The sequence below is a fragment of the Culex quinquefasciatus genome, chromosome 3 (assembly GCF_015732765.1).
Source record: "Culex quinquefasciatus strain JHB chromosome 3, VPISU_Cqui_1.0_pri_paternal, whole genome shotgun sequence".
Taxonomy (NCBI): domain Eukaryota; kingdom Metazoa; phylum Arthropoda; class Insecta; order Diptera; family Culicidae; genus Culex; species Culex quinquefasciatus.
Window position 1 is genome coordinate 182,787,415 of NC_051863.1, and position 27,694 is coordinate 182,815,108.

The window sequence follows — 27,694 nt, forward strand, 5'->3', positions numbered from 1 at the left end:
TTCAGGTCAATGGTGGAAGTACTAAACCTTAACCAAATACGCTCAAAATTTCAGGTTATGTTCTGGGCCCATATTGCTACAAAATTCCGGTCGAGGCGTTCGAAATTGAACACTTTTGTCTTTTTCATATATCCGTGAGCCACGCTACTGTCACATCTACAGGGTGTCAACCCATTTCTCGCTTCTATTTAAGACCTTTTTGATCACTGTAAAGTGGGCGAAAAAGGGTACAAATCGCAAATTAGGCCTGCCACTCAAAAGGAGGCTGAACAAAAATTCGACAAAAGTCATTTTTTCGAATAAAATTATCTGGGGAATCGATTGCGCATAACAGCTATGTTTTTGAAGTCAGATTTTTCTTAGGGTCTATTGTGACCACGAAAGATAGATTAAAAAGGATGGAAAACATGCAACAATACTAAAGAAGCCAAACTTTTTCATTTTTCGAAACTATATAAATTTGAAAGAATAGAAAAGTATCTAAAAAATTCCAACGATTTTTATAAAGAACTTACAATTATTTTTTTTAGATTAAAAAAAACCGGTACCGGTAATTTTTTTTTCGGTAATATTTGAAGTAATGGAAGAAATCACAAAATCATTTCTAGAGTCAAGAATATCTTTTTTAAAAGAAAATAAAAACTTAAAACAATATTTTAGAAGTCGAACTTTTTTTTAAGAACAGCTCATGTTTAAAAGAATGGAAAAACTCACAAAAATATTTTGACAGTCAATAATAGGTTGTTTTTAAAACAACCCGCCGTAAAACACCAGTGCAGGAAGCACACGATGCGAGCCGGACCAATCGGCACGGAACTGGACATCTTACGAGGTCCCACGATTGGAAGCTCGGGACGTGGAATTGCAGGTCTCTCAGATTTGACGGGAGTATCCGCATACTCTCCGACATATTGAGGGTCCGCAAGTTCAGCATCGTAGCGTTGCAGGAGGTTTGCTGGATAGGCGCGGAAGAGGTACGAGAGTACAAAAGATTGGGTTGCAGAATCTACCAGAGCCGCGGCAAGAAAAAGAGGCTCGGGACAGCCTTTATAGTGTTGGGCGAAATGCTCGATCGTGTGATTGGGTGGACCCCGATCACCGACCGAATGTGCGTGTTGAGGGTTAAGGGCCGTTTCTTCAACATCAGCATCATAAACGTGCACAGCCCGCACTCAGGAAGCGAAGATGACGAGAAGGACGCATTTACGAGCAGCTGAACTGGACGTACAACAGCTGCCCAAAACATGACGTCAAAATCGTCATCGGAGATTTTAACGCTCAGGTTGGCCAGGAGGAGGAATTCAGACCGGTGATAGGAAAGTTTAGCGCCCACGTACGCACGAACGAAAACGGCCTGCGACTGATCGACTTCGCCACCTCCAAAAATATGGCCGTACGAAGTACCTGCTTCCAGCATAACCTCCGAGATAAGTACACCTGGAGATCGCCACAAGGAACGGAATCGCAAATCGACCACGTCGTAATCGACGGTAGACACTTCTCCGACATCATCGACGTCAGGACCTATCGCGGCGCCAACGTCGACTCGGACCACTATCTGGTGATGGTGAAAATGCGCCAACGACTTTCCCTGGCGAAAAGCGTTCGGTACCGCCGCCCTCCGCGGCTGGATCTGGAGCGGCTTAAGTTACCGGAAGTCGCATCCCGGTACGCGCATTCGCTGGAGGCTGCGTTGCCAGGGAGGGTGAGCTGTTGGAAGCTCCCTCGAGGACTGCTGGAGGAGCGTCAAGGCAGCCATCACCAACGCAGCGGAAAGCACCATCGGATTTGTGGAACGAGGACGACGGAACGATTGGTTCGACGAGGAGTGTCGAGCGATTTTGGAGGAGAAGAATGCAGCACGGAGGGCAATGCTGCAGTATAATCTCCGTGATTACGAAGAGGCGTATGGACAGAAGCGAAGGCAGCAGCACCAGCTCTTCCGGGAGAAAGTGCGCCACCACGAAGAGTTGGAATTCGAGGACATGGAGCAGCTGCATCGCTCAAACGAGACGCGCAAGTTCTACAAAAAACTCAACGGATCCCGCCAAGGCTTCACGCCGCGAGTCGAAATGTGCCGGGATAAAGATGGAGTGATATTGACGGACGAGCGCGAGGTGATCGACAGGTGGAAGCAGCACTTCGATGAACACCTGAATGGCACAGAAGCAGAGGCAGGGGTCCAAGACGGCAGAAGAGAGGACTACATCGGTGCAGCAGGAGAAGGTGTGGAGCCAGTTCCCACGCTGAGGGAAGTTAAGGATGCCATCAAGAAGCTGAAGAACAACAAAGCGGCTGGGAAGGATGGTATCGGTGCAGAACTCATCAAGATGGGCCCGGAGAAGCTGGTGTTCTGTTTGCACAGTCTGATAGTCAGGATCTGGGAGTTAGAACAGCTACCGGAGGAGTGGAAAGAAGGAGTGATATGCCCGATCTACAAAAAGGGGGACAAGTTAGATTGTGAGAACTACCGTGCCATCACAATACTCAACGCGGCCTACAAAGTGTTTTCCCAGATCCTCTTCAGCCGTCTATCGCCGATAGCAGAGGATTTTGTTGGAAGCTATCAAGCCGGATTCGTCGTGGGGAGATCGACGACCGACCAAATCTTCACTGTGCGACAAATCCTCCAAAAGTGTCGCGAGTACCAAGTCCCCACGCACCACCTATTCATCGACTTCAAAGCCGCGTACGACTCAGTCGATCGCGAAGAGCTATGGAAAATAATGGACGAAAACGGCTTTCCCGGGAAGCTGATAAGACTGACCAGAATGACGATGGATGGTTCTAGGTGTTGTGTGAAGATATCGGGTGCGGAATCGGACTCGTTTCCTTCACTCGGGGGGCTTCGGCAAGGCGATGGGATTTCTTGCCTCTGTTTCAATGTGGCACTGGAAGGTGTTTTGAGACGAGCGGGCTTCAATATGCGGGGCACGATCTTCAGCAAGTCCAACCAATTCATCTGCTACGCCGACGATATGGACATTGTCGGCAGAACGCTCAAGGCGGTTGCTGATGCGTACACCGGCTTGAAGCGGGTAGCAGAAAAGGTTGGGCTAAGGGTGAATGTGGCGAAGACAAAGTACCTGCTGGCAGGAGGAACCGAGTCCCTTAGGGCTCGCATTGGACCGTGCGTTACGATCGACGGCGACGAATTCGAGGTGGTAGAGGAGTTTGTATACCTCGGATCGTTGGTGACGTCGGACAACAGCTGCAGCAGGGAAATTCGGAGACGCATCATCGCTGGAAGTCGTGCCTATTTCGGTCTCCACAAGAGCCTAAGGTCCCGGAAATTCTCCCTACATACGAAGTGTTCCATCTACAAGTCGCTGATAAGACCGGTCGTCCTCTACGGGCACGAGACGTGGACAATGCTCGAGGAGGATCTACGAGCGCTAAGCGTATTCGAACGTCGAGTGCTCAGGACCATCTTCGGCGGCGTATTTGGGAACGACGGATGGCGGCGGAGAATGAACCACGAGCTTGCGCAGCTCTACAACGAACCAAGCATCCGGAAGGTCGCGAAGGCTGGACGGTTGCAGTGGGCGGGTCATGTTGCTAGGATGCCGGAGCGACCCGAGCAATTGAGCCAGCGGAACCAGAGGATCAACCCTGCGAAGTTGGTGTTTGTGTCGGAGCCGGTAGGAACAAGACGTAGGGGGGTGCAACGCGCGAGGTGGGTGGACCAAGTGGAGAACGATTTGGAGAGAGTGAGTGCCCCGCAAAACTGGAGACAAGCAGCCATGGACCGAGCTTGTTGGCGGAGAATCGTGCAGCAGGCCAAGCTAATGGTGTAGCGCCAACAAAAGTAAAGTAAAGTAAAGTAAAGTTTTAAAAATAAAATTAAAACTTAAAAAATATTTCAAAAGTCAAACTTTTTTTGGAAAAACTGCTCACGTTTAAAAGAATAGAAAAACTGATAAAAAATATTATGACTGTCAAGCATAGGTTGTTTTAAAAAATAAAAATAAACTTCCAAAGTATTTTAGAAGAACTGCTCTTGTTTGAAAGAATGGAAAAAAAACTCACAAAAATAATACGACAAACATGAAAAAGTTGTTCAAAAAAATTTATTAAAATAGAAAAAAAAAACATTTTTGTAGTCGATTTTTTTTTGATGTACTGCTCATGTTTGAAAGAATGGAAATTTTCTCAAAAAATGGTTTGGAAGTTATTCTGTTAAAATAAAGAAAATCAAATCAAATCAAATTATTCGCTCTACTACCGTGACTCCACCGAGGCAGGAGCATGATTTTTAAATAGCTGCATAAACCAAAAAAAAAATAACAGAAAAAATTAGAAGTTTTAAATTATAAATAGTTATATTGTTAAATTTTTTCACAATCGATCATTCGTCGTTTCTAAGTATTATCTTTTCGACCTTTTTGATCTTTCGACGCTTTGTCCATTCAACCTTTTGTTCACTTTCGACCTTTTGTCCATTCGACCTTATGCTTTTCGACTTTTTGGCATTCGACCTTTTGTTCATTCGATCTTTTGTCCACTCGACCTTATGCCTTTCGAACTTTTGTCTCACATCCAAAAACTTCGTATAAAAATTTTCACTAAAAAATTATTTGGAGGCTTTAGTCAGAATAGGCGAAGAGTTCTGACCAAGTTTTGGACTATTTTGATTTGCAATTTCAGTATTTCAAGAAATTTGATAAAGTGCACCGAGCAGCGTTCTTTTGGAGTCATTGGAAAGGCTTTTTATGAATTAGACTTAAAATGGAGTATTGTACTGAAAAAGGAACTACTTTTACTAGTAAAGTAACAATAGAATGGCTAAAACAACTCCTTGTAAATTGTAAAGTTGCATTTTGAAACAAAAAAAAAACAGTTTTCCGCTTGTGGAGCAGGGTGTCATTTTTTTTCTGGGCACCCTACTGTACATTGAATGATATGTTAGCAAATCGACGCTGTCATGCTATCTTGTCGCACCTGCCATTTCAATGTTCCGAGAAAAACGCGCTTTAATTATTGACCTTGAATAAAAAAAACTAGAGCACGCTATGTAAACAATAACACACACGTTTGGTTTGGTTGACCATTTTGTGCATTATCCCGAAGTTTGGTTGAATTTGGTTGCTGGAGTCCCCAGTTACAATTACAATTATTTACGTTAGTCGAGCATGTACGTGTGCCAAACGCGTTCTGACTTGAAATCCCTTTGGCCAGTTGTCGCACGTACGTCAATTCTCAGGGTGTGTCAAGATAGCACAACAAGATTGAAACTTCTTTCATATAAAGCGTGACAACAATGCACGGAGTTTGTTCGGTTTTTGTTGAATATCTAAGGATTGAAATTGAATTTCGAGGATTTTTGAAGATGAAAACGTGAGGCACTCGAGAGCTGCCCAAAATATACGTGCGACAAGTTAGTACGACAACGAAGAAATGCAGCTTCCATTTACATCCAGTCCCGTATTGATGGTGTATCGGTGAAATGGTACAAAGCCACCACAGAGCGAAGCTGCACACTAGCTCAGACAGAGATCTGCTCTATATTCCAAAAGCTTTTTTCAACACAAAAGAACAGCAGAGTTCTAATATGGTTAAGTGCAGGAGCGGGTTCTTTTTTGCACACCGTTAGAAATGTTTGAATATTCTGAACAGCATACTTCATTGGGACTAATGTTGAAGTTTTCACAGTGCAGTGTTTCATTTTTTTAGCGGGAAGCACATGCATTGGACACCGGAACCAGAGCGTAATCGAATATGCATTTCCGAACAAATCTCCGATTGGGAAAGATGGACTGTACATGGCAGGTAAAGGCAAAGTGGACACGTTGCACTAAAGGAAATTCTCATTACACAGTTTTAATTAAGTTTGCTCGGGTTCTTTTTCCTCCTGTCCACTCAATCAATGATTTCGATTTGATCCTGTTATGTAAGGCGACTCGGTTGAAACCAAACTAATGCAAGGAAACAAACGTATCGCTGAAAAATCGGTATTGCATGTCATTATGCATGTCATCGGCGATGATTCCCACCAAACAGCTTTCGTGTTTTCCACGGAAACCAAAATCGACATCACAATCCTTTCGGTGCACGTAACGTCAATTGCAGAAAGCAACGTTAGAGCCTGGGACCTCTGACCTTTTTTGAACACTGCCTTTTCCACTTAAATTTGGTTTGCACTTTTGATACCCGCATTGTTTTCATGTTTGTCTAAATTCAATGTGAAAATAGCAGTTTTTGAAAAACTTTAACATTTTAATGGAAATCTACAACGGTAAAAAACACGATCAAAACCCATTTCTGATCACTTTTTCCATTTTATGCAAAAAAAAATGACAAGACAATATTTTTTTCGATGGATCAACTACGGTCCCATTGGAACGAGCTGTCAAGTAGGAGCAATCTAAGCATGATTTTAGGACCCAATTTGAAATGCATTTTGTTGCGTTTATAAACATAAAATAAAATTAAGCATGTTTGGGCTCGTTTGAACATCTTTCGATTTGTTGTGAACATTTTGGGGAGTAGGCGTAGCGGAAAGACTACGCTGTTCGCTTTGTTAGCGAACCCTAACGATTCCCACTGGATCAGTAGACAAAAACGCTAACCACCAGACCATCGAGGTTTAAATTAGTTGACTAGAAGGATTAAGAATGCTTTAAGAATCCAAGAAACTTGATTGGAATCTGTGAACCTAAGAACAAGACAATTCAATATTGGATGCAAGTTGAATTCAAGATCTTACTGGTTGCACACTCGTTAGGCGAATATTGAACTTTCAACACGATCAGAATTCGCAAAAAAATTAAAACATTGAAATGACGGGCAAAGGAACATTTGAATTAAAAAAAAAATGTTTTTAAATATATTATATACCTGTCCAGATGTTTTGCAATCAGTTTCAAAAATTTCTTTTTTTCTTTTTTTTTTTAAAAAAGTATTGACGAAATTTATTTTGTACATTGTAATTTCATAAAAGTTTAAGTTATTATTAACCGAGCCCAAACATGCTTAATATGATTGAATGCAGGAAGAGGCATTTGAGATTCTCTTAGTTGATTAGACTGATTTTTCGGATCAATTTTAAAGGGGGGAGCGACATAAAGTTTGAAAAATATTTGCAACTGCCTTGAAAGTCAAATAAATAATATTTTTTTCCTTAACCTTATTTTTTTCCAAAAAGTCTTAAAAAAAATATGGTGTCTCTGGGAAATCTAAATTTAAAGAAGTTCTTAGTTCCGAAAATTAGGAGAAATATACCCATTTTAAGCCTAATAAGCGGTCGTATTTGAATGATGTTGGATAATCTGTAGTGTTCCTTGAAATTTACCTAAACCAAGTACACCAACGAGTAGAGCCACTTTTTGTTAAAATTTCTGTTTATTTTCACTTTTACTAAAAGTTATTCTATTCCTTTTACAAGCATTTAAAAAACATATTTACCAAATGTATTCCAATCCGACTAGAATGCATTAGGCCACGCCCATTTTTCTATTTTCAGCTTAGTTCTTTTTTCTTCCAGCGCTCTATTGGGTCTGCTTAGTGCTGCCAATTGTGATGAAATTTTAAGCGAACACTCAATAAAATTAGCATTTATAGAGAAAGTTTCCTGGCATCACTGACTGCGCTGCTGGTGGTTTGGCATCACTTACTCTCTCCAACAGGCGCTGCTGGTGGTGTGGTGGCCAGCCTTTTGTTCTTTTTTGCCATCGCTTCTCGCTCGGTTTTCTTCAGCCTTCGATTGGAATGGGTCGCCAAATGTCAAACGTCAAACGACTTAGCGGGTTTGTTTTTTTTTTTAATGGCGCTTGCTAATTATTTACATGTATCGGGAATATTTTTCAAGTGAATGTGTAACTAATGTTCAAAACAACATGTTGCCGGTAGTTAGAAGCAATTTCATATCTTAGGCGCTTTGAAAACGTTAGTGCAAGTGAAAAGGTATTGATGGCGACTTTCGTTAAGCAGTGAAGCTCTCATCTTGCTTGTGGATGTGTGTGCCAACGAAATGGTGAGAAATGGTCTCGCAAAATAGAAATTTTGATCAAAAGTGCATTAAATTTGATCTTTTTGGCCAGTAAGTGGCATACATTTGCGTGCTTACTTGAGGCGGTGCTGTTGCTGGTAAGTTTATAGCCTAAACAATAGTTTTGGAGCTTCAATCGAGCATCAAACTGTTCATATGACAAAGATAGGTGTTTTATAAGAAAAGTTATGTTTCCCCTAGAAAGATTTGGAACATCAAGCAAGATGGACATTTCAATGAAATAAATAATGTTTCATAATTTTTCATTTTATTAGCAATCCATTCATTTACACATAGCTTATTGTGGCAGTTAACGAAGGATTCCACTATCAACCGCAACTACCTGGCTCTAAATTCTTAATTTACTACGCTGACCTGCCAAGTTCAGTCACATTGTCTTACACTCTAAAATAGCCAGCTAAAGAAAAAGAAATACGTTCGCGAAAATAGACACACATTTTAAAAGCCCCCATGCCAAACTCAACAACGCCACAATTGCTTTCAACCTTCGCCGGATGGCGAAGGATGTTTGGGAACGGCCAATCTAGGGGGCACATTTTCCCCGGATGGGAAAACCGCCACAGATGGAAGGGGGGGGGAGCGTTTTAAAGCTGGATTGGGGGCGTTCGAATTCAGGGGGAAAAGGTTTGAGCAATACAGTTTCTTACTTGTCTACTTGGTTCTTTGAGCAAAAAACAAGTGTTACAGACTAGATTTTCCTAAGTGAATGATGGAAAAGTTAAGCTTACTTAGCCGAAGCATTTCGCTATGCAAGGTGAAGCTGTGAGGCAGCTTGGTGGACGATTTTGAACCATGTTTTATACTTATGCAAACAGTTAAATTGGCTCTTGAACTCGTCCCTTCTCTTAGGAATCTACGCTAGAATCTACATTACCTCGTTCGGTCTGTTATTTGTCATGATTGCACCTAATTTAATACCATAAAGCTAGTTGCCCTATCTATGTCTGGTTTACTTGGTGACCTCCTCGACCCTGCTGGGCCGATCTTCCGGAATAAGTTCATCCAGCGTAACTATCCTCTGACGCAGGCCTTCAACTGCTTCCGTAACATCCTTTGGAAGGGCAGGCTCCACCAACTCTTCCACAACGGATTCCTCGCAAGTCTCTTCACTAACTTCCTCGGCATGCTTCAATTCCTCCACAGGAACATCGTCGGATTTCTCCTGCTTTTCCAGCAGCTCAACCGACTCAACGGTATTGTTGTTGACTTCTTTAACCTCCATCGGCGCTTCCTGGACCGGTTCTTCCACCTTTTCCACCGTCGAACCCGCCACGACGGCCTTCGGTCTTCGTTTGTAGCTCTGGATGTAAAAGTTCATGAACAGCGCCAGGAAGATGGACGCGTTGATGAGCAGCAGCGTCGAGATGAACCGCGGGAAGGGACATCCGGTGACCAGGGCGTTGATGCAGTGGCCGATGCACAGGATGAACTGGATCTAGAAAAACAAAACAAAACACTCCGATTACGCTCCGATTCCCTTCGAATGTTCCGCCCGGCATTCACTTACGATTTGCACCTCGGTCATGTACTTCTTCCACCAGAGGTACTTCTGGTAGCGGGGTCCCATCGCCGACAGCATGTAGTAAAAGTACATCAGCACGTGCACAAAGTTGTTGATGATATTGGGGAAGGTCGCGTTGCCACCTGCGGAGCGAAAGCAAAAAAAATCAAAAAAAATCAAACCATCCACATTAACGACCCCCGGGTCTTTTGTGGTCTCTATTGAAAGTTTCTGCTCGAACCTAGGAGTCCGAAGGCTTGAATGGGGAAGGCACCCAAACCTCTTTTTATTCCAAGGAACCTTCCACCCCAGTGTTTGAACTGACGAGTCCTTTGGATTGCGAGTCCAACCGCCGCCAGCGATTCCACCGGAGTAGGCTTGGTTTGGTGTGTTGTTTGTACTTATGGCATGGAGACGACTCCTACACCTGGAATGACTTAACGGCCTAACAACCAAGGCCGGGACCGACATTTAACTTCCTCATCCGATGGAAGGTTGCTGCAGATGGGAATCGAACCCAGAATCATCCGCTTACAAAGCGGACAGCGTAACCATTCGGCCACGCACTGCCACCCACAATGTTTAAATCAAATAAAAAAAAAACAAAAAATAAAAATGGTCGAAATCGGCCGATTTCGTAGAGAGTTGCACATATGAGCAACAATTTTTCATAAGAAATTTAAAATTAAAAGTACAAACAACACAACACACCAAACCAAGCCTGCTCCGGTGGAATCGCTGGCGGTGGTTGGACTCGCAATTCAAAGGTCGTCAGTTTGAACCCTAGTGTGGAAGGTTCCTTAAAGTAGAAAGAGGTTTGGGTGCCCTCCCCATTGAAGCCTTCGGACTCCTAGGTTCGAGCAGAAACTTGTAAACTTTTTTGTTACTGGCCTTAGTATCAGACCATTTTAACAACAAAAATCATTCTTTTCGTTATCGGGATGCCATTGCCGCCTGATCGGTATTTTTATGCCATTAATCCATTTCAATCTGTCAGGGGGAAACCATTGAATCGAACATCAAACAATTCGCTATCCACAAAATCCAATAAATTTTAAATGGTCTGGGTCGAAGGCAACTGGGCAACGTTCTCGTATGAAACTGTTGGCAGTGCTTGTTGTGGAAACCTTGTTTGATGTTTTACAACAATATTTGCATGTTCAACCAAAAAAATTAAATTAAAAAAACATTTAGCTTATCCAATCAATCATTCAATTTGTACAAATTGTGGCTTTGTGGGTGTGTTCGTGCACCTACCGGCGATAAATTTGGTCAGAATCCAGGCCTCCATCGGTGTCAGCGAGTGGTGGTACACGTGCAGGTCCGTAATCTGGGACTGCTTTTTCCGCAGCACAAAGAACACCGTGTCCGCAAACTCGGTCAGCTTGGACAGGTAGTACACGTAGCACAGGTTGAACATCTGTCGTGGGAGGGGGGAGGGGGAAAAAGAGAGTTCACAAAAATATAATTAATTATTTTTACTTCATAAAGGAATTGAACACAACTCACCCTCCTGGATAGGGGTCCATCGTCGTAGTCCACCGTTTGGCACGAGAAGCTGTACCCTCGCAACCATCCCGCCATCAAGTGCTGTGGAATGATGGGTGGGTCAATCAATTTTCTTTTTTTTATAATTTTCGCAAGAATTAAATACAGAATGCAAAACGAACATCCCTAAAAAACGGTACGGGAAGCCTCACCTCGTAAAACATGTACCCGCTGAGGAGCACCTGGAACAGGTTGTAGAAGATGATGACACGCCGCAGGTCCATGGGCTTCCGGTCGCGCATGTACATCGGACCGATCAGCAGGACCCAAAGCAGGTAACAGATGATCAGGCCACACGTGGGCAGCGGGTCGGCCATCAGGGGCAGCTCCTTGGCGCGGGGGTCTGCAAATAGTGGAAACATGGAAGTGGAAATGTAATTATATCTGTCCGGCTGTGTTTGAGGCAGTGATTGTTTGCAAAAAGCTGTAACGAAATTCGCAAAGAAGGCAGATTCGTTTGGAAATGGTAATACAATGGAGCATTTCCTTTCGAGCAGTTTTTGCTTTTTTCTACAGTGTATTTTTTATGGGAGAACTGTCATTTTTACCACTCGAATCCGGTGCTCCATTAGCTCGATCGGAATTAGGTATCCTGAGCAACCAAACCAAAATTAAAAATATATATATATCGACGTTCGAAGATTCTACCAGAATTCTCGCATTCTAGCAGAAATGTTCCACTGTTCTAGCAGAATTATGGCAGTTAGCACGATGAGATCGCAAATGCGGTTACACGCAGAAAATCTCAAAATTTCATATTTCAGAATATTTGTTAAAATTTTTCAAAAGATGATTTCCAATAATTTCTGAACTTTTCATGAAGATATATCATGATTTAAGAGAGTAGGAGCCGATTTAAGTTTAAAGTTTTGCCATGCGCAAAGTGAACTGTCAAACTACCTGAGCGTTTTTTTCATCCACTATCTATTAAAAATGTTACAGAATTTATAACACCGCCGCTGAAAATATCAACTTTTTCTCAAGCTCTTCTGGCAGTACAATCAGCTTGCATGGTTGAATGAGCGTCGCGACGAATGCCTCAATTTTTTTCCTGCAGGAGCAGCAAGTGCTGCCAGAAGTGAAAGAAGAAAAAGTTGCTGTTTTCAGCGGTTTAAAGTTGTGTTATACATTCTGTAACATTTTAAAAAGATAGTGGATAAAAAAACGCTCAGCTAGTTTGACAGTTCGCTTTGCACCTGGGAAAATTTAAAACTTAAATCGTCTTCTACTCACTTAAATTATGATATATCTTCATGAAACTTTCAGAAGTTATTGGAAATCATCTTTTGACGACTTGGACGAATCTTTTCGCACTCTTCGGCAAAGTTGTTCCCTGGAACATGGCTCATGAGGTTTTTTGAAAAATGCAAAAATCGTGAAGGTTTTACGGGTTATATTGTTACGGGTTAACATATTTTATTGGGAAATAAATACATAAAAGTACTAAAAAACTGATAAACAGTTGATAAAAAAATTGTTCACACAAAATGTAGTGATGTTATGAAAATTTACTATTTATCATCTGAGTTATTATTTTTTTCGTAAAAATTATCAAATTTATAGTAAAATATTATTTTTTATCTAAAAATGAAAGAATCGTTTCAAATACATTCTAATCTGATGTATCTAAGTTATAACAGTTCAATTGTTAGCAATTTAACTTGTTGTTTTAAGCATTGTTAGTCTTGCCCTAACGAGTTGTTCGTCTAGTTGAGTAGAACGTACGGAAAATCAAAAATGTTAAAATCATTTTTTTACAATTAAAAACAGGATTTTTTAAAAACTTGTTCTATAAAAGTCTTAGTCAAGACCTGGAATAAGACGATTTAAAAAAAAATCCGACAGATTATTTAACTTTTTTAATGGGTTATATCGGGCATTTCCTTAGCTTGTTATACTTGCCCCTACACGCCTGCGGCATTTCAGAATATGCCATAGACATTGTTGCCAACGATTTTCAGCACTTTTGGTGCAATATAAAACATACCTGGCAACAATGCCGGGCGATTCGAAGAAGAAGATCAACAAAAACAAAACGCGCAGTATGGGTTTTGACAGGACGCATTTGCCGAAAGTGCGACACGTCGTTTCGAGGCTGGTTTGCCGCCTGTCTTTCTCGGGAATACGCGCAATAAAAGAGGCTAGAAAACTCTTTCAAAGTCTAAAAGTTTTAAAGTGAAACATTTCATCCGATCGACGGAAAATTGAAACGACTTGAACGCAAAAGATCACATGCCACACTATGTTGGGAACTTGTATCAAGTCACTCAACCGTTCAGACTTGCATACAAGTTGACGCAATAACGATAAGTATAGGGGTCAAAGTCAAGTCTACTCAACTTGCACCTAAGAGAGCGTTCTTTTATTACGTAACGCAGTAGGGGGAGGGGGTCGGAGGCCGTGTTACGCTCCATACAAAATTTTTAAAATTTGTATGGAAATTTTGTTACAAGGGGGGGGGGGGGGGGGGGGGTCTAAAAGTCAGATTTTTCGCGTAACGTAATAAAAGAACGCTCCCTTAATTACGATAACCCTTGGTTTCTGGAGATCGTTTTCACAAAGTATTACTGCTGTATTAAATTATCTACCAACTCACACGAAATCGGAAAATGATGCACCGAACCCTCTTCGATTGGCGTGAAACATAGTTCTAAGGGGTAATTTTTGATCCTGTTCACAAATCCGAGCTCCATTTTCCGACCCCTTACATGTCTGCAACACAAAATTATCTGCAGCTATTTGTAATTAACGGAAAATTTGCAAAAAAAAAGCAAATCTGGCATCCCTGCCAGCATAGAAAAAAATGGTATTACAGTAATCTGGGGTGAATCGGGACTACAGTCTGAATAGGGACAGCAGTTTTTAGAGCACTTAAAGCTTTTAAATTTGGATATGGATGTATACATTTTGTTGGCCTGAATCTGTTCTAACCGAAACCAACCAGAAAAATCAAAATATTGTGCTCCAACATAGTAAAAACTGCTGTCCCAATTCGCCCCATGTGTCCCGATTGACCCCAGTTTACGGTACTCATTAGGTGGAGTCAGTTTTTGTGTTTAAAAAAAAGTGTAGTGTGGGGAGACTTGATCCCCTTTTTTTGTATCGCACATAACTCTGTCAATTTCTCACAAAACTATGATCTTTTTGCATGAATTGAAAGCTTAAACATTCAACTATGTTTGACTGATAAGGGTATTTTATCAGATAAACTCTTCGAATAATGCCAAGCTTTTTAAAAAAATATTTCAAACCGGCATTTTCAAAATGTTGGGGGTAATTTGATCCCTCTTTCAACATTTTGATGAAATCTGAAGCAAAATGTTTCTTATTCATCCAAACTTTTAATTTTCTACAAGATATAGCAATTTCACATTAAACCTGTACGTTTGTGTTCAAAATAAAACAAGTTTAGCATGTAAAATATTTAAAAATCTAAAATTTTCTTTTTAAGACCAAAATTGAGCATGTTTACAAAAGCTGGAAACTTTTGTTGACAAAACTTTTGAAAAATGGTTCAAACTGCAGTTAGTTATGTACAGCTATACTAAAGGAAACTATGTACGAAAACCCATCCAAATTATTTAATCTTGAGGCTGATTCCAGTGACTGTAAAAATGCAGGGATCAAGTCTCCCTTAACGCACTTTTTTAAACAATTGATTGTAAAAATAGTATGACGATAAATTTAACGTCAAATGCGTAAGGGTTTTGGAGTTGATATGTTTATCAAACAATTCATGTATAAAAAATATTTTTTTGAATATTTTTTGAGTGTTTTCTATACTTATCAAAACAAAGGAAAAAGATCTATTGGAAGTTTTTTGCAGCACTTCTTAGAAAAATGTGTGTTACTCAATCCAAACATTTTTTATTTTTTTTCTTTGTTTTCTTCAATGAGTTTTAGTCAATTTCGCACAACTTTCTAGAACAAAGCTAATTGTTCTACCCACATGCTGACGAGATACAGGCTTGGGATCAAGTCTCCCCACTACTCCCCTACATCAAGAATTGGTATTTTTTTTATCAGTTTGTGATGAATTTTCATCATGTTTACATTTTTTGGGTAATAATATCATAAAAACGTTACTTAATCCACCTTTAGGTGGTTGGAGCCTTCCTCACATTCTTAAAGAGGAAATTAAAAGTGAGAGATGTGTGCGTGCAACATGGAGATAAACTCTTTGAAAAGCCTTGGTAAGCTTCACAGCAACTGCACAGAAAGTTTAACTCCATGTTGCGATTTGACAGCTCAAAATCGCAACATTCCCCCTTAATATGTTTAACAAATCAACTTTATTAATCATTTCTTTTGATAGGTTTTTCAGACCTTCAATATTTCTGGTTCATCGACAAGGTCTGATAAACCCCTATCCAACGATAATTCGCATGGAAGATTCGGACAATATTTTTATCGAAATATCTGAGATCCGGCCTCCAAAAGGTGTATGAATAACTCTTAAGTGCTAATAACTTTTGATAGGGTTGTCAGATCTTTGATGTTTTGGGCTCGTTGGAAAGTTCTTTCAAATACCTTTCTAACAATGTATAACAAGTCGGGATTTCTTACAAAGAGCACCCTTTTTACAATCTTCCGAAGTTTAGCCAAAATAGTTTTTTAAGTATAACTTTTGAAGTACAATTCAGAGTCTTGTGGGACCCCAAGACGGATCGAATGAGATCAAAACGGTCCAAATCGGTTCAGCAAGACCGGATTTCCCGCATTTTCTTGATACACTTTGTTTAACTTATCTCTGCATCAAATTTATTTTGATTTTCTTTTGTTGATGTTTTGATTGTACCGAGTTGAACACTTTTTGAATTTTCTCTTCATTATTGTTTTTCAATATCGTACAAAATTGCGACACAAATATTTCTGTATATTGGGGGTTTAAAGCAGCTGCCAATTTTTTTTTTTCAAATTAAACAAAGTCACACACCACACAAATTGACACTTGCCATCTGATCGATAACCCTCATCAAACAATCGCAACTCCATTCTCATTTACCAGCAGCTAATTCCACCATCGCTCGCCAAGAGCTGGCCACAACCGCCGCAAAGCTCACGTCCTGGTACCCATCCTGGACAGCTAATATCACGGCCGGTTTCGAATCCATCGCAAAATCGCTGATATTATTCGCACTTGGGTCGAAATCCATGCTCAACCGCTTTTTTCTTCTTTTATCACAAACAAAAATGGTGCACTTTTCGATCGTTTTTTTTTTTAAACTTATCAACTAATTAATGCCACCAAGCAAGTCACTCGATGGCGCGATGAGCCACCGTTCAGAACTGGACTAGAACTACCGCAAATCGATGAGGTGGCTAGAACCTATATGAACCGAGCTGTTTTTTGTAAGGTGCAGCAGCGAAAACGGAACCGGCTTCAACGCCGGGCGGCGTCAGCGTCGCGGCACAAACCTGCAAAGCAAAATTTTCCCTCCAATATGTAAACAAAACGGCCTGCATGGCGCAGCCTTGTCGGTGGGAAAGCCGGTTTTCCGCTTTTTGAAGCGTGCCACTGCGGGGAAAAAGTGTGGTTGAAAACTGGGTGAAGGTTGGGCGGGGGGAAAAGGTTTGAAGAACTTTTTCTCTCAAAAATGGTTCAGAAATGAGACACAAGTTAAAATCATTCATTAATAATTACATGGTTTCATAATAGTAGTTTATGCAACAAGTTGCGAAAACATTTTTTCACAGTACAATCGTACAGTTTTGCAAAGAGTAGTCAATTCACCGATAAAATCAAAACAACACTGAAATTTATAACTTTTCGACACAAGTACTGAAAAGTTGAACTTTTCAGCACTTGTATCGAAAAGTATTACTTTTATTGTACGATCAGTACTTTGTTGAACTCGGTAGATGGAAACGACCGTCGGCTCAACGACCGACGAAATAGGCGGTGGGCCAGATGCGGGCATAAATATGTCAAAACCTCTGCCCCTCTCACTTTGTCTCAACATCTGGCTGCAGCTTTGTTGATAAACAAACGGAGCACGCGGTCACGTGATGGCAGCATCGATCCAAAACTAGGGGTGATCATATGGTTAAAAATGAAACTTTTTTCAAAAAAAAAAAAAATATATATATATATATTTTTCCAACTGAATGAAAAATGTGCAAGCATGTTCAAACAATTATTCCTGGTGTCGGAGAAGTGGTTAAGAATCATAATTTTAATACATATTTTTTCTATAAATATAACTTTTTTACTTGAATTAAGAACCGTGAGAAGATTCCAGAAAATCCAGCTACCAACTAGATCCACAATAGTAGATAAAAGTAAGCCTTTTTGTCAAGCGAAAATGACAGAAAATGTTATAAGTTTCAAAAAGACTTGCAAAAAGAATTTTAAAGTTGCAGAAAATGTTAATGTTTCGAAAATTTTAGCCTTAAAATATATAAAACTTTAAAACGGAACATTATCAAAAAAAAGTGTAAAATAACTTTATAGTTTCAGTTTTATTTAAAAAAAAAGCTTGAGATCATTTATTCACACCCTATAACAAAAAAAAATAGAATCAATTCCGTAATCTGAGGCAATTTTCTGAGATTTCGGTCATTCGATTTTTTTCTATTTTTGAGATTTTTTTGGTGCCTTCGATATGCCAAAAGAAGCTATTTTGCTTCATTAGTTTGTCCATATAATTTTCCATACAAATTTGACAGCTGTCCATACAAAAATGATAAATGAAATTTCCAAAATCTGTATCTTTTGAAGGAATTTTTTGATCGATTTGGTGTCTTCGGCAAAGTTTTAGGATAAGGACAACACTGAAAAAAATAATACAAGGTAATTTTTTGTGATTTTTGATTTCACAATTAAAAAATGTACTTTTTTGCAAATCAAGTTTTATGGACAAAAAGTGACATAAAAAATCACCAAAATTTTTACCGTGTATCATTTTTTCTCAGTGTAGTTATTATTCATACCTAAAACTTTGCCGAAGACACCAAATCGATCAAAAAATTCCTTCAAAAGAAATAGATTTTGAAATTTTCACTACTGATTTCATAGAGAATTCCTCATACACTGAAGCAATATATTTTTCTATTAAGAATTTATTTTGTTGTAAAAATATTCAAATCATTTATTTTGGTGAACAATGAAAAGCAATTCAATCCGTAAAAATGAGAATGAAGGAAAAAAACTTGATTCCTTAGTTGAGGAACATAAATAAAATTATTTTTTAAAAAGCATGAGAAAGGAAAGTTGATACATCGAAAAAAAATATTCAGAATTAATTTTCTGAATAAAAAAAACATTGCTTATCATACAAGCATCTTAATCATTCTGAAAATAAAAATCGTTGCAAATATTTTTCAAAAATAACATCAAGGAGCAAAATATATTTTTCATTCCGACATTTTAAAAATCTTAAGTTGATTTTTAGATCATTTAAATATCTTTTGTAAAATATAGGAAAAACTGCAAAATACCGCAAAAATGTTTTTCATAAACAAATTATTCCAATCAATGATTCAATAGAGTTTAGCAACGTTTATCTTGGCTTATTGAAATTTTGACAGGAGTCTGAGAACGGATCACTTTTCTCAGAATCTATAGGGAAAGATGCGTGCGTGGACATACCGTACGAAACGCTTCGATTTATGCTTGCATTGGTCTTGTGTAGGGTATGTGAAGTGTATTAACTAGGGTTAGTGAAATTTCGCGATTTCGCGGACAGCGTGAAATCCGCGAAATTTGGCTTTTTCCGTGAAATCCCGTGAAATTTTATGTTTGTGTGAATTTGCAACGATTTTTTCAAAATATTTTATAAAAATCAAATAGGAATGAAAATAATCTTAAGAATTAGAGTAGAATAAAGCAAGTGGATACCCTTGTTCAATTACTAATATAAGGTTATTGAATTTTGACGATTTCGCGGATGGTGTAAAATTCTTGAAATTTATCAAGTTTCAGCAATATTTTGTTTTTTTCAAATGAGATCGTAATAAATATTTCTACCACAGAGGTTATTTATGTAATTTCAATTGATATGCTAAGTTTGAACCATTTGAAGAATTATTCAGATTTTTAAGTTTTTCAGAAACTTACCAAATTCAGTATTATTTTCATTCGCTGTAGTAAAAATGTTACTACTATTTTATTTGAAAAGTATAATTTCAAAATCCACAGCACCTAAAAGGACCTAATCAAAACAAGTTATGAATAGCAGAAAAATAATTTCAAAAGATATTTAAAGATTCATGCTTTGTTTTACTCAAAATAAAATGAAGAGTATTTTTTTTTCTTAAAAATCACATTTGAAAAACATTTCAGATTTTTCAGAGTCCGTTTTAATTTTAACGTTATTTGATTATTTGGGTGGATGATTACCGTGAAAGTTAAAAAAATCCACCGTTTTTGTTTTCTGTTCTCATTCTGATAACAAATTTCGATTTCGTTACAAATTGTTGTATTTTTGCCTATTGATTTCAAATTAACTTTTTGAAATGAGATGAATACCTTAAAAACTATTTTGAATGGGTTAAATGTCGCAGAAAATTCAAACTATTTTATTCATTTTGGCTGGACAAGATTGTCAAATCTTGCTTTGATATGAAATTCAAAAAAAAATGTAAACTGATAAAACAGAAGAAAATCAGCTAACACTTTTTAGCTTTAATTGTCGAATATTAAAAAAGTAGTTCAATAAATTAGAATAGTTACGCATGCTCTACATTTTGTTTCAAATTATATAAAGAGCCATATACTAGTTGAAAACTTTTTTGAAAATTGAGAGATTTTTTTTTGAGTCACGTTCAAATTTAGTGAATATTTTTTTCACTTTAGTAAAGAATAATGTATAATGAAGCTTAAAGAGTAGTTTCTGTGATTTAAACCTAAGATTTTCAGAGTTATTTTAACATTTTCTACGTTCCGCGAAATTTGCGTGAAATTTGGTGTTTTGAATTTGAGGTCCCCGTGAAATGTGCTATTTTCGAGCGTGAAAAATCACTAAGCCTAGTAATAACATATAATTTACAATCTTTTAAAATTTATCATTTGTCATATCGTCGCTTGTGTGCTATCTTGTAACATGTCTCATCTTTTAGAGCAGCTTCCCTTGAAAATGTGTAGTCAGTTTATCCAGTCACTGTTTTCATTTTACATCTTTAAACATCTTTTAATCTGTTGTGAGTAAACGATAGTTCTTTATCAAATAAATACAGATTTCTCTCCTTTCCCCTCCACAAGTGTCCACTATGCATAAATCCTGCGTCAAAGGTCATGAACTGACAGCGCACCAAAATGGCACGTGGTGCGAAAAGTACAGCACAACCCCACTATTCATCGTCAAAAAGCCTACCCTTTAACCCAGTTCATTCAAGAAAGATTGTTTTGAAGAAAAAATGGTCAGAACTGGTGCGAAAAGAAAGAGTGGGCCCATAAACTTCAAGTGGCACTGACCAAGGCCCACCGGCAAGTCCGAGTGCAAATGCATCAGGCAAGTCTCTGCTGTACCGTGGGTTGGTGTACGATCGTCACCGCAGCAATTAGCCACTGTGGGCTTCACTTACTCTGCCTAACGGTGTTGATGGTGTACGAAGGTTCAAGTGTATACCGTTCATAAGTACATAATTCGTCGATTAATTTCAATGCAAAAAAAAACATAGACCGTGGACTCGACCTTCAATTACGGTAGAACTGACCACGGGCAATTGATCGATCTCCACGGATGACTTGGTGGCTTGTGGATCGGCTGATGGACTTTCAACTTTAGGCGGACCCCGTACTTGACGAACCACGTTCAGTTACTCGTCCCTCGGAATCGATTAGTCAGCGATTGTCCATCGACGGTTCGGTTCAGCAGTGGCGTGTGGCGGGTTGTGGAACATAACGTGCACGTTGCGAAATTATTTAAATGGAGGATCTACGGGTAGTTTGCGACGAGAAGGGATGATTTTGTTGGTGCATGAATTGGTGAATAAATTTAAATGACGATGGTTTTATGATCATCATTATCTGATTAATGAAGAAGATTGAAAGAAGAGTTATTCCAGTTTGAAGTTGCTACAACTTCATTCATCATTTCCACCTTTCTTCCCTTGAAAACTGAGTCAAGGTACTCCCCACACGTGCAAGTTTACTTCCCACCGGGCAGCCGTACGCAATAAAACACGCACATCGATTTGAGTAGAAGCCAACAAACCATCAACAACATCAAGAAACGTGAAACTAGGGCAAACTTTCGGCGGCTGCACTGGCCTGGCCACACCGGTATGCAGCGATGCAGAAATTCAACCCTATAAAGAGCCTAGTGAATGAACAACAACTCTGCCCATGGCATTGATTGAGGCCCCTTTTGGACTGCGACCGCTGCACGGATTATGGATTACGCAATCCCGGTAGCGGGGCCAACTCACTGCCCGGTAGGGTGACTGGACAAATATTAAAATTTTGGAAAATCCTAAGAGGTAAAAATAGGTAACTGAGCCAATTTTCAGCCAAAATGGGAAAAAGGAAAAAAGATTTGGGAAGAAAAGGTGGCGTTAAATCTTTCGGATCATTGGCAAGAGAATCTTATGTAAAATTTTATGATTAACAAATGTGTTGAAGACTGCAAAACGACCAGAGTTAAGACTAACGAGTTATTAGCGAGTTAAAGAATACATTTTTGTATAAGTAGTTTTTTTCACTAGCTTTAACGATCTATAGCGACCCTTAGAACTTAATCGATTTGGCTCAAAATTGACACAGTTGCTTATTTTTACCTAAAAAATATCGAGCCAGGGGGTGACGAATTTATTTATTGGCACCCTACTGCCCAGCTGGGCAGTCTGAGCATGGTCGGTACGGTACGGTTTGTCGGTTTTTGCGGTGCACTTAAACGTCCAGTCTTTTGAAGCAACAAAAGCCATAGGTATTTTATCGTGAGGTTTAAAATTTTCTTTAAAAAAAATTATAAAATATGAAATAAATGTGGAAGAATAAATGAAAATTAAGGGGGACCAATAAGACAAAAAATCAGGCCAAAAAAAGTTAAATCAAAATATGAGGCAAATATCCAATAAATTATTTTCATGTTCAAACTTTTTAACCATCTGAATCCATTAACAGTTAAACTGTTTGAACATAATTTTTGAAAGATAAAAAAAAGTTGAACTCATTTTTGGACATTATTTTTTTAAGTCACGACTTAAAAAAAGTTTCGTAAACCGAGAATCATTTAAAAAAGGTGACTTAAAAAAAAATATGGTGTATTAAAAAAAACAAACATATTTTTTTTAAAATCACCGACGTCTATATCACCCTGCTCTCATTTGAGGGATGTTTTGTTACTAGGTTTTACACCGTGACGTCATTTGACAGCTCGTAAACATGGTCTTCGTCGATTGTCGACAAATTTCCCCGAACAAAATCGACGTAAACAGTGCACTCCTTTCTAACCTTCAAATCGAGTCGACATAAAACCTAATGACTCGATTTTCTTCGTCGAATGTACATGACGCCTTTAGAGAATTTGCAGCAAAGCTAAAAGACACATGTCTCCATCTATGAACAAATAGCGTAAACCTATGATTTTTTGAAAAAATGTGTTTTTTCCTTCATTATCAACATTTTTATAAAACTTCTGCCGGATTCGGATGAGAAAAATTATTTCCAACAATTTGGTGTACAACTTTCCAATATTTGTTTGATTTTTCTATGAGAAAACTGGAAATTTAGAAAAAAGATAGTAATTTGGACTATTTGGCAAGAAAATCTGTCAAAAATCAATGAAACACATCAGTTTTCATTTATATAACTGTTTATTTCTTTGATATATACGGGGAAACTCATTTTTTCGTGTTCCAAAACATGTATTTTAAAGAAAAATTTCACAAATATTTGCGCACCCAAAAATTGATGTTCATTATTTTAAAGCAAAAAATTTTTCTCGTCTTTTGCAACTAGTTCCATTAAGATTGATGCAGGGAATCATGAGAAATAAGCGATTTTGTTCTTCAATCCAGCAGAAAGGAATACGATTTTTGACAAGTAACCTCATTTTGGCGCCACCTACAGTTGAAACACAGTCGCGCTGCAAAACCTCATTTGCAAGTGGAGGGGAAGTTTTGTTATGGTTTGCTTTTCGTCGGCAAATGTACATGGCGTCTTTTTCATGATGCTTTTTTTCGTCACGAAGTTCATGTAGTCTTTTATTTGACAGGTTGACAGAGCTATACAAACAGGCACTGCTGATGTCAGAGATTTACTTTACTTAAAAATCATTATTACTTTATTTTCTTTATTTAAAATTACTTTATTTAAAATCATTATTAAACAGACTTTACTGAAGTAACTCTTGCTCATTTTTGGCGAAGAGGTAGCTACTTTGGAGTACTTTCGGAATATGCAATAACTTGGAAAGTGTCAAAATGTACATGATGCCTTTTTTTCATGATAATGTGTACTGTTTTGAAGTTAACGGACATTTTAGAAAAAAAAATATTAATTCGATACAATTTACAGATACAGCCTTCTAATGTTTTTATTTTGAGGAAAATGTGATTTTCTCATAAAATCATGTAAGTCTGTTTTTAGATGACGATACTTAAAACTATTCGATCAATTTTGCATTTAAAAATATAAAAAAATTGAACGGTTTACAAAAATCTAAAAATATTCAAAAATTTTGTCATTTTTGAAACTCTTTTGGCACATATAATTAAATAAAAACTAACCTAATCTACCTATGTGGTTATGTGTTTGGACTAGCCATGCCAGATATACAGATAAATCTGTGTTATACAGATTTTTCGATCCCAAAAATCATAAAAATCTGTATAGAAAGATTTTTTTTAATGATCTGAAAATTTCAACAATTTAATAATTAAATTATGCTTTATAATGATTAAAAAACTTAAATCTGCAGTTAAAGGTTTAAAAAAATCTTCTATGGAGTCGAATTTGTCATGACACAGATGAATAACAGATTTATTTTTAAGAAAATATAGATTTCCCATAAAATTATCTGAAATCGTTGGTTTGGACACAAATGTCATGATTTGTTGTAGATCCAGGATAAAAAAATACACAAATATCACATAAGTGGTCATAGCTTGATACAGGGTTGCCAGATCTTGAATGTTATGGACTCGTTGGAAATGTTTTTCAGTTACCTAGTTAACGATGGGTCGGATGATGGTTTCGGACATAATTTACATACATTTAAGAGCTCCAAAAATGTACATAAATATCACTTAAGTGGTCATAACTTGAGACAGGGTTGCCAGATCTTCAAGGTTTTGATTTTTTTCTGTCTAATGAAACCAGTACCGCTAATTTCAGTTTCTTTATTTTTAAGTACGTTTAAGAGCAACCCATGACGAAGAGCCGGCCCAGTAGCGGAGTCGAATGATGAAGAGAAACCACATCAGTCCAACAACTTCAGACAATCCAACCGAACACACGGACACACACACACACGGTTGTGGGAATGTTTGAATTAACCACTGCTGCAGGCGTTCGTCAGAGTGGGGGAGCCTTTGCACCACGGAATGCGTTGCGGCCTCGCACAAGTTCAGTCAGCAGCACCGAGCGCGCACTTACTTGGCTCAGTAGACTCTAGCTCTCTCTCTCTCTCACTCTCTCTCTCTCTAGGTACTCCATACATTTCAAGAGTCGTTCATGGGCACGCAGAAAATGGTGAACTTGAACGCATCAGCCGTATACTGAGCGGCGGAGAAAAGCTCCAAAGGCTACGGTCAAAGTCGCGCTGTTTTCGACGGGTTTTTGTTTGTTCCGAGTGGAGTGTCAAGGCTCATCGTGAGACATGAAATTACCGCACCGGTACTTACAGTGGCGGCAAAGTGGTGGAGAGCTCGCTTTCGGGGGGTTGACGGTGTGATTGTGATTTATTGGCTTATAATGAAATTTATTGGGATGGATGGATGAAGCCACAGGTCCGGGACTACAACATTGAGACACGGCACACAGTGTGGTTTATATCTAGAAAAGCCATTTTATATCTATTGAATGTTAGGATCTTAATTTAGTTTTTATTTGTTATGCAACAAAACTTTCTTATTAAAACTGTATCTCCGCGGAAAAGATCTACGGATACACTTTTTAATGAGGGTACGGGAAATTCTCCACCGTATCCTCATGTAAGATTTGCTTGAATAAAATAATTGAGAGCCCCATATGCCATATTTGCGGAATATTCGGAAGTTATATTTAACTCGAAATGTTGTCGAACATTTTCAATGATTCAAATCCGATGATGATTTTGTTTTAAACAATGGATCACACAAGAAAAAAATATCATTGAAATTATCTATTCGAATTTATTTTGTTTTAACAAAACACACCGTGTAGTGGCAAGTAAGTCAGCTAATATAACCATCATTTGATGATCAATCACTAGCGACAACCTGGAAAGGGAAATAATGCTGCCACCGTAGATAGGCTAGATTAGATGTTTTCGCAACGTGTCACGCGGTGGCTTATTGATTGGATTAATTTACCCTTAATATTGGATGCTTCATCTAAGACACGTCTAAATTGTTTTTCTTGTTTTCAAATAATGGGACTGTTGCTAAGTTGTTGAATTTCAATATACTTCATGAGAACCAATTCAATTTATTATTAATCACAATTTACGCAAATTGCATCCAAATGGTTGAGCTTTTTTTACACATTCAACACAATCAACATGTTTTAATTTGATTTCAATCTGATTGATGTGAAGCTTGTTTGCACACGAGTTCTATTAATTTGAGTTGAAAACAAATCAATCGAATGTCTGTTTCACTTCCGGAATTTCATCGATGAATTACATTCTTCCCCGTCCAAGCTAAATAATTCAGCGTTCGTGTGAACCCAATCCAGCCACCGGAACTTCAAACCCAACTCAATCATCAATCAGTTACCATCCAATCAATTATGACCGAGTCACCAAATCACGTTCTGAGATGGACATGACATGCAGAGAAACCTTTTTTGTTGCGCGGCAGCGTTGCGCTTTTCATTTCGACGAATTCTCTTAAACCATACAATAATTTATAAACTTTAAAACGCGTTTTGTAGATCTGAACAAAACCTAAAAACTGCTTTAACCCTTTCAGGCCTGAATTTTCCAAAAAATATTTCTTTTTGACCATACGAAAATTATAGGCTAGTTCTAGAAATTTTCATATTTGGGTCATATATGACCAAGGGTTAAAAAGATTGCAAAAATGTTGCGTCATTTCAGAGAAATCGTCAAATTGCCCCGACCCCTCTTGTGGAACATGTAATTTTAAGGGAACTTTCATGATATTTTTGAATCTTCAATAACCTAGAATGGTTTAGAACAAAATTTTTCATTTTGAAATTTTGTGTTTCCTTCAGCCTTGCGGGGTTTTTTTAAGGGTTTTACAATGATCTAAAAAGTTTTAGAGCAGATTATTACAAAAAAATAATGTATAAACATGTTGAGTTCACTTGTATACATCACGAGTTATCGCGATTTTACGAAAAAAAAAAGCTTTTAAATAGTTCTAGATTTTTTTGAAGTTTTTTTTTGTTCTGAATGAAAAAAATAAATGCAGATTCTAAAAGTACATTAAACTATCCACAAAATGAAATGTCCCATTTTTTTACAGTCGAGTAAAAACAATAGCAGAATTTTAAAACTATTTTAGTATTTTTTTTTTTCGATGGAAAATAAGTTTTTTTATCGAAATTTTTAGTACGCCATCAAATTGAGCGTCCAATTTAACATAAAATTTTGATTGATACCAATTATTAAAATCATCACCATTTTAGGCTGCAAATTATTGAAAAACAGGACAAAGTTTCAAGCAAATCAAAGAGCGGTCGAGGCAAAAAAGAGCGGTCAACAAATAACTCTAGAATTTATGTTTGAAAGTCATCAACCCGTCGATGGAGAAGAAGGTTCTTCTTCTTCTACACCCAAAGTTAAAGAACGAGGGGATAGTCCTCACGAAAAGAAACGTGAGGAAAGTGCTATTTTGCGAGAGTATAGTCCTCTCGCGTGTTCATTCGTTCATGGAACAGTTCATCCTTTTGAGTGGCTTATATGGACAAACGGCCGCCACTTAGTCACCGAACCATGGTGGCCCATACGGCAAAGGCACGGTTCAATATGCCGAAGGTCTTGGGTTCGAGTCTCGGTACTGGTACTTTTTTTTTGATAGATGAACTTTTTTGGAAAATGAACCATGAGTAAAGTACTCTCGGTAATTTCGGGATTTATCCTCTCCGTCCGCACACAGTACCATTTTACTACCGAATCGTGCTCTTTATCCTCTCGTATGCCGATGCCCAGTTCTGGGTGTAAGTATATTTAATCACACTAAAAAAAATGGAATATTACATTTGACGTAATCGTTTAATTAACCTATTATTGAATCATGTAAACATATTTTCGCTGTAATATTGTATATATTCTGACGTAAATTGATGAAATGCTCATGGGCACACATCTACATTATGTGAAACCTAAAATTACATTACAAATAACCCATTATTACGATTTATTTGATGCACATAACAGGAGCATCAAATTTGATGTAATTTTACATCAAATGAAACCCAAATACACGCGCTTCAGCTGTCACATTTTTGTCCGAGTGGAGAAATGTCAAAACGTTCGCCACGAGGTCGCTAGGAATATTTTTTGCAGAAGCACTCTAGATTATCT

At 38.2% G+C, this 27,694-nt stretch overlaps 2 protein-coding genes across 3 annotated transcripts in view; one reads left to right on the forward strand and one right to left on the reverse strand.

Annotated features, from left to right (window-relative positions):
* The first annotated feature begins 789 nt into the window (after positions 1-789).
* On the forward strand, positions 790-3,797 carry LOC119769343. The gene is made up of 6 exons (XM_038261373.1): positions 790-864; positions 927-1,199; positions 1,283-1,705; positions 1,752-2,255; positions 2,445-3,050; positions 3,312-3,797. The coding sequence occupies exons 1-6, from the start codon at positions 790-792 to the stop codon at positions 3,795-3,797; spliced, it is 2,367 nt and encodes a 788-aa protein (XP_038117301.1).
* Positions 3,798-8,245: 4,448 nt separating this feature from the next.
* Positions 8,246-27,694, reverse strand: part of LOC6035294 (elongation of very long chain fatty acids protein 7) — a 54,144-nt gene continuing 34,695 nt past the window's right edge. Inside the window, exons 1-6 of one of the 2 annotated variants that reach the window (XM_038262686.1) lie at positions 16,063-16,143; positions 11,210-11,400; positions 11,019-11,099; positions 10,767-10,929; positions 9,516-9,652; positions 8,246-9,443 (exon numbers count right to left, since the gene is read on the reverse strand). In XM_038262686.1, the coding sequence (XP_038118614.1) occupies positions 8,958-9,443; positions 9,516-9,652; positions 10,767-10,929; positions 11,019-11,099; positions 11,210-11,400; positions 16,063-16,081 (1,077 nt within the window). In that variant the 5' untranslated portion in view covers positions 16,082-16,143 and the 3' untranslated portion in view covers positions 8,246-8,957. Of the gene's footprint in view, positions 9,444-9,515; positions 9,653-10,766; positions 10,930-11,018; positions 11,100-11,209; positions 11,401-16,062; positions 16,144-27,694 lie in introns of those variants that run through there. The other variant, XM_001845462.2, reaches the window with a different exon arrangement.

Bases quoted from the DNA above. Each gene is read 5' to 3' on its own strand.
- LOC119769343 (XM_038261373.1), top strand. From the start codon at position 790: ATGCGAGCCGGACCAATCGGCACGGAACTGGACATCTTACGAGGTCCC. The intron at 865-926 runs GCAGGTCTCTCA...AGGGTCCGCAAG, and splicing joins GAAGCTCGGGACGTGGAATT to TTCAGCATCGTAGCGTTGCA. The intron at 2,256-2,444 runs GTTAAGGATGCC...ATCTACAAAAAG, and splicing joins CAGTTCCCACGCTGAGGGAA to GGGGACAAGTTAGATTGTGA.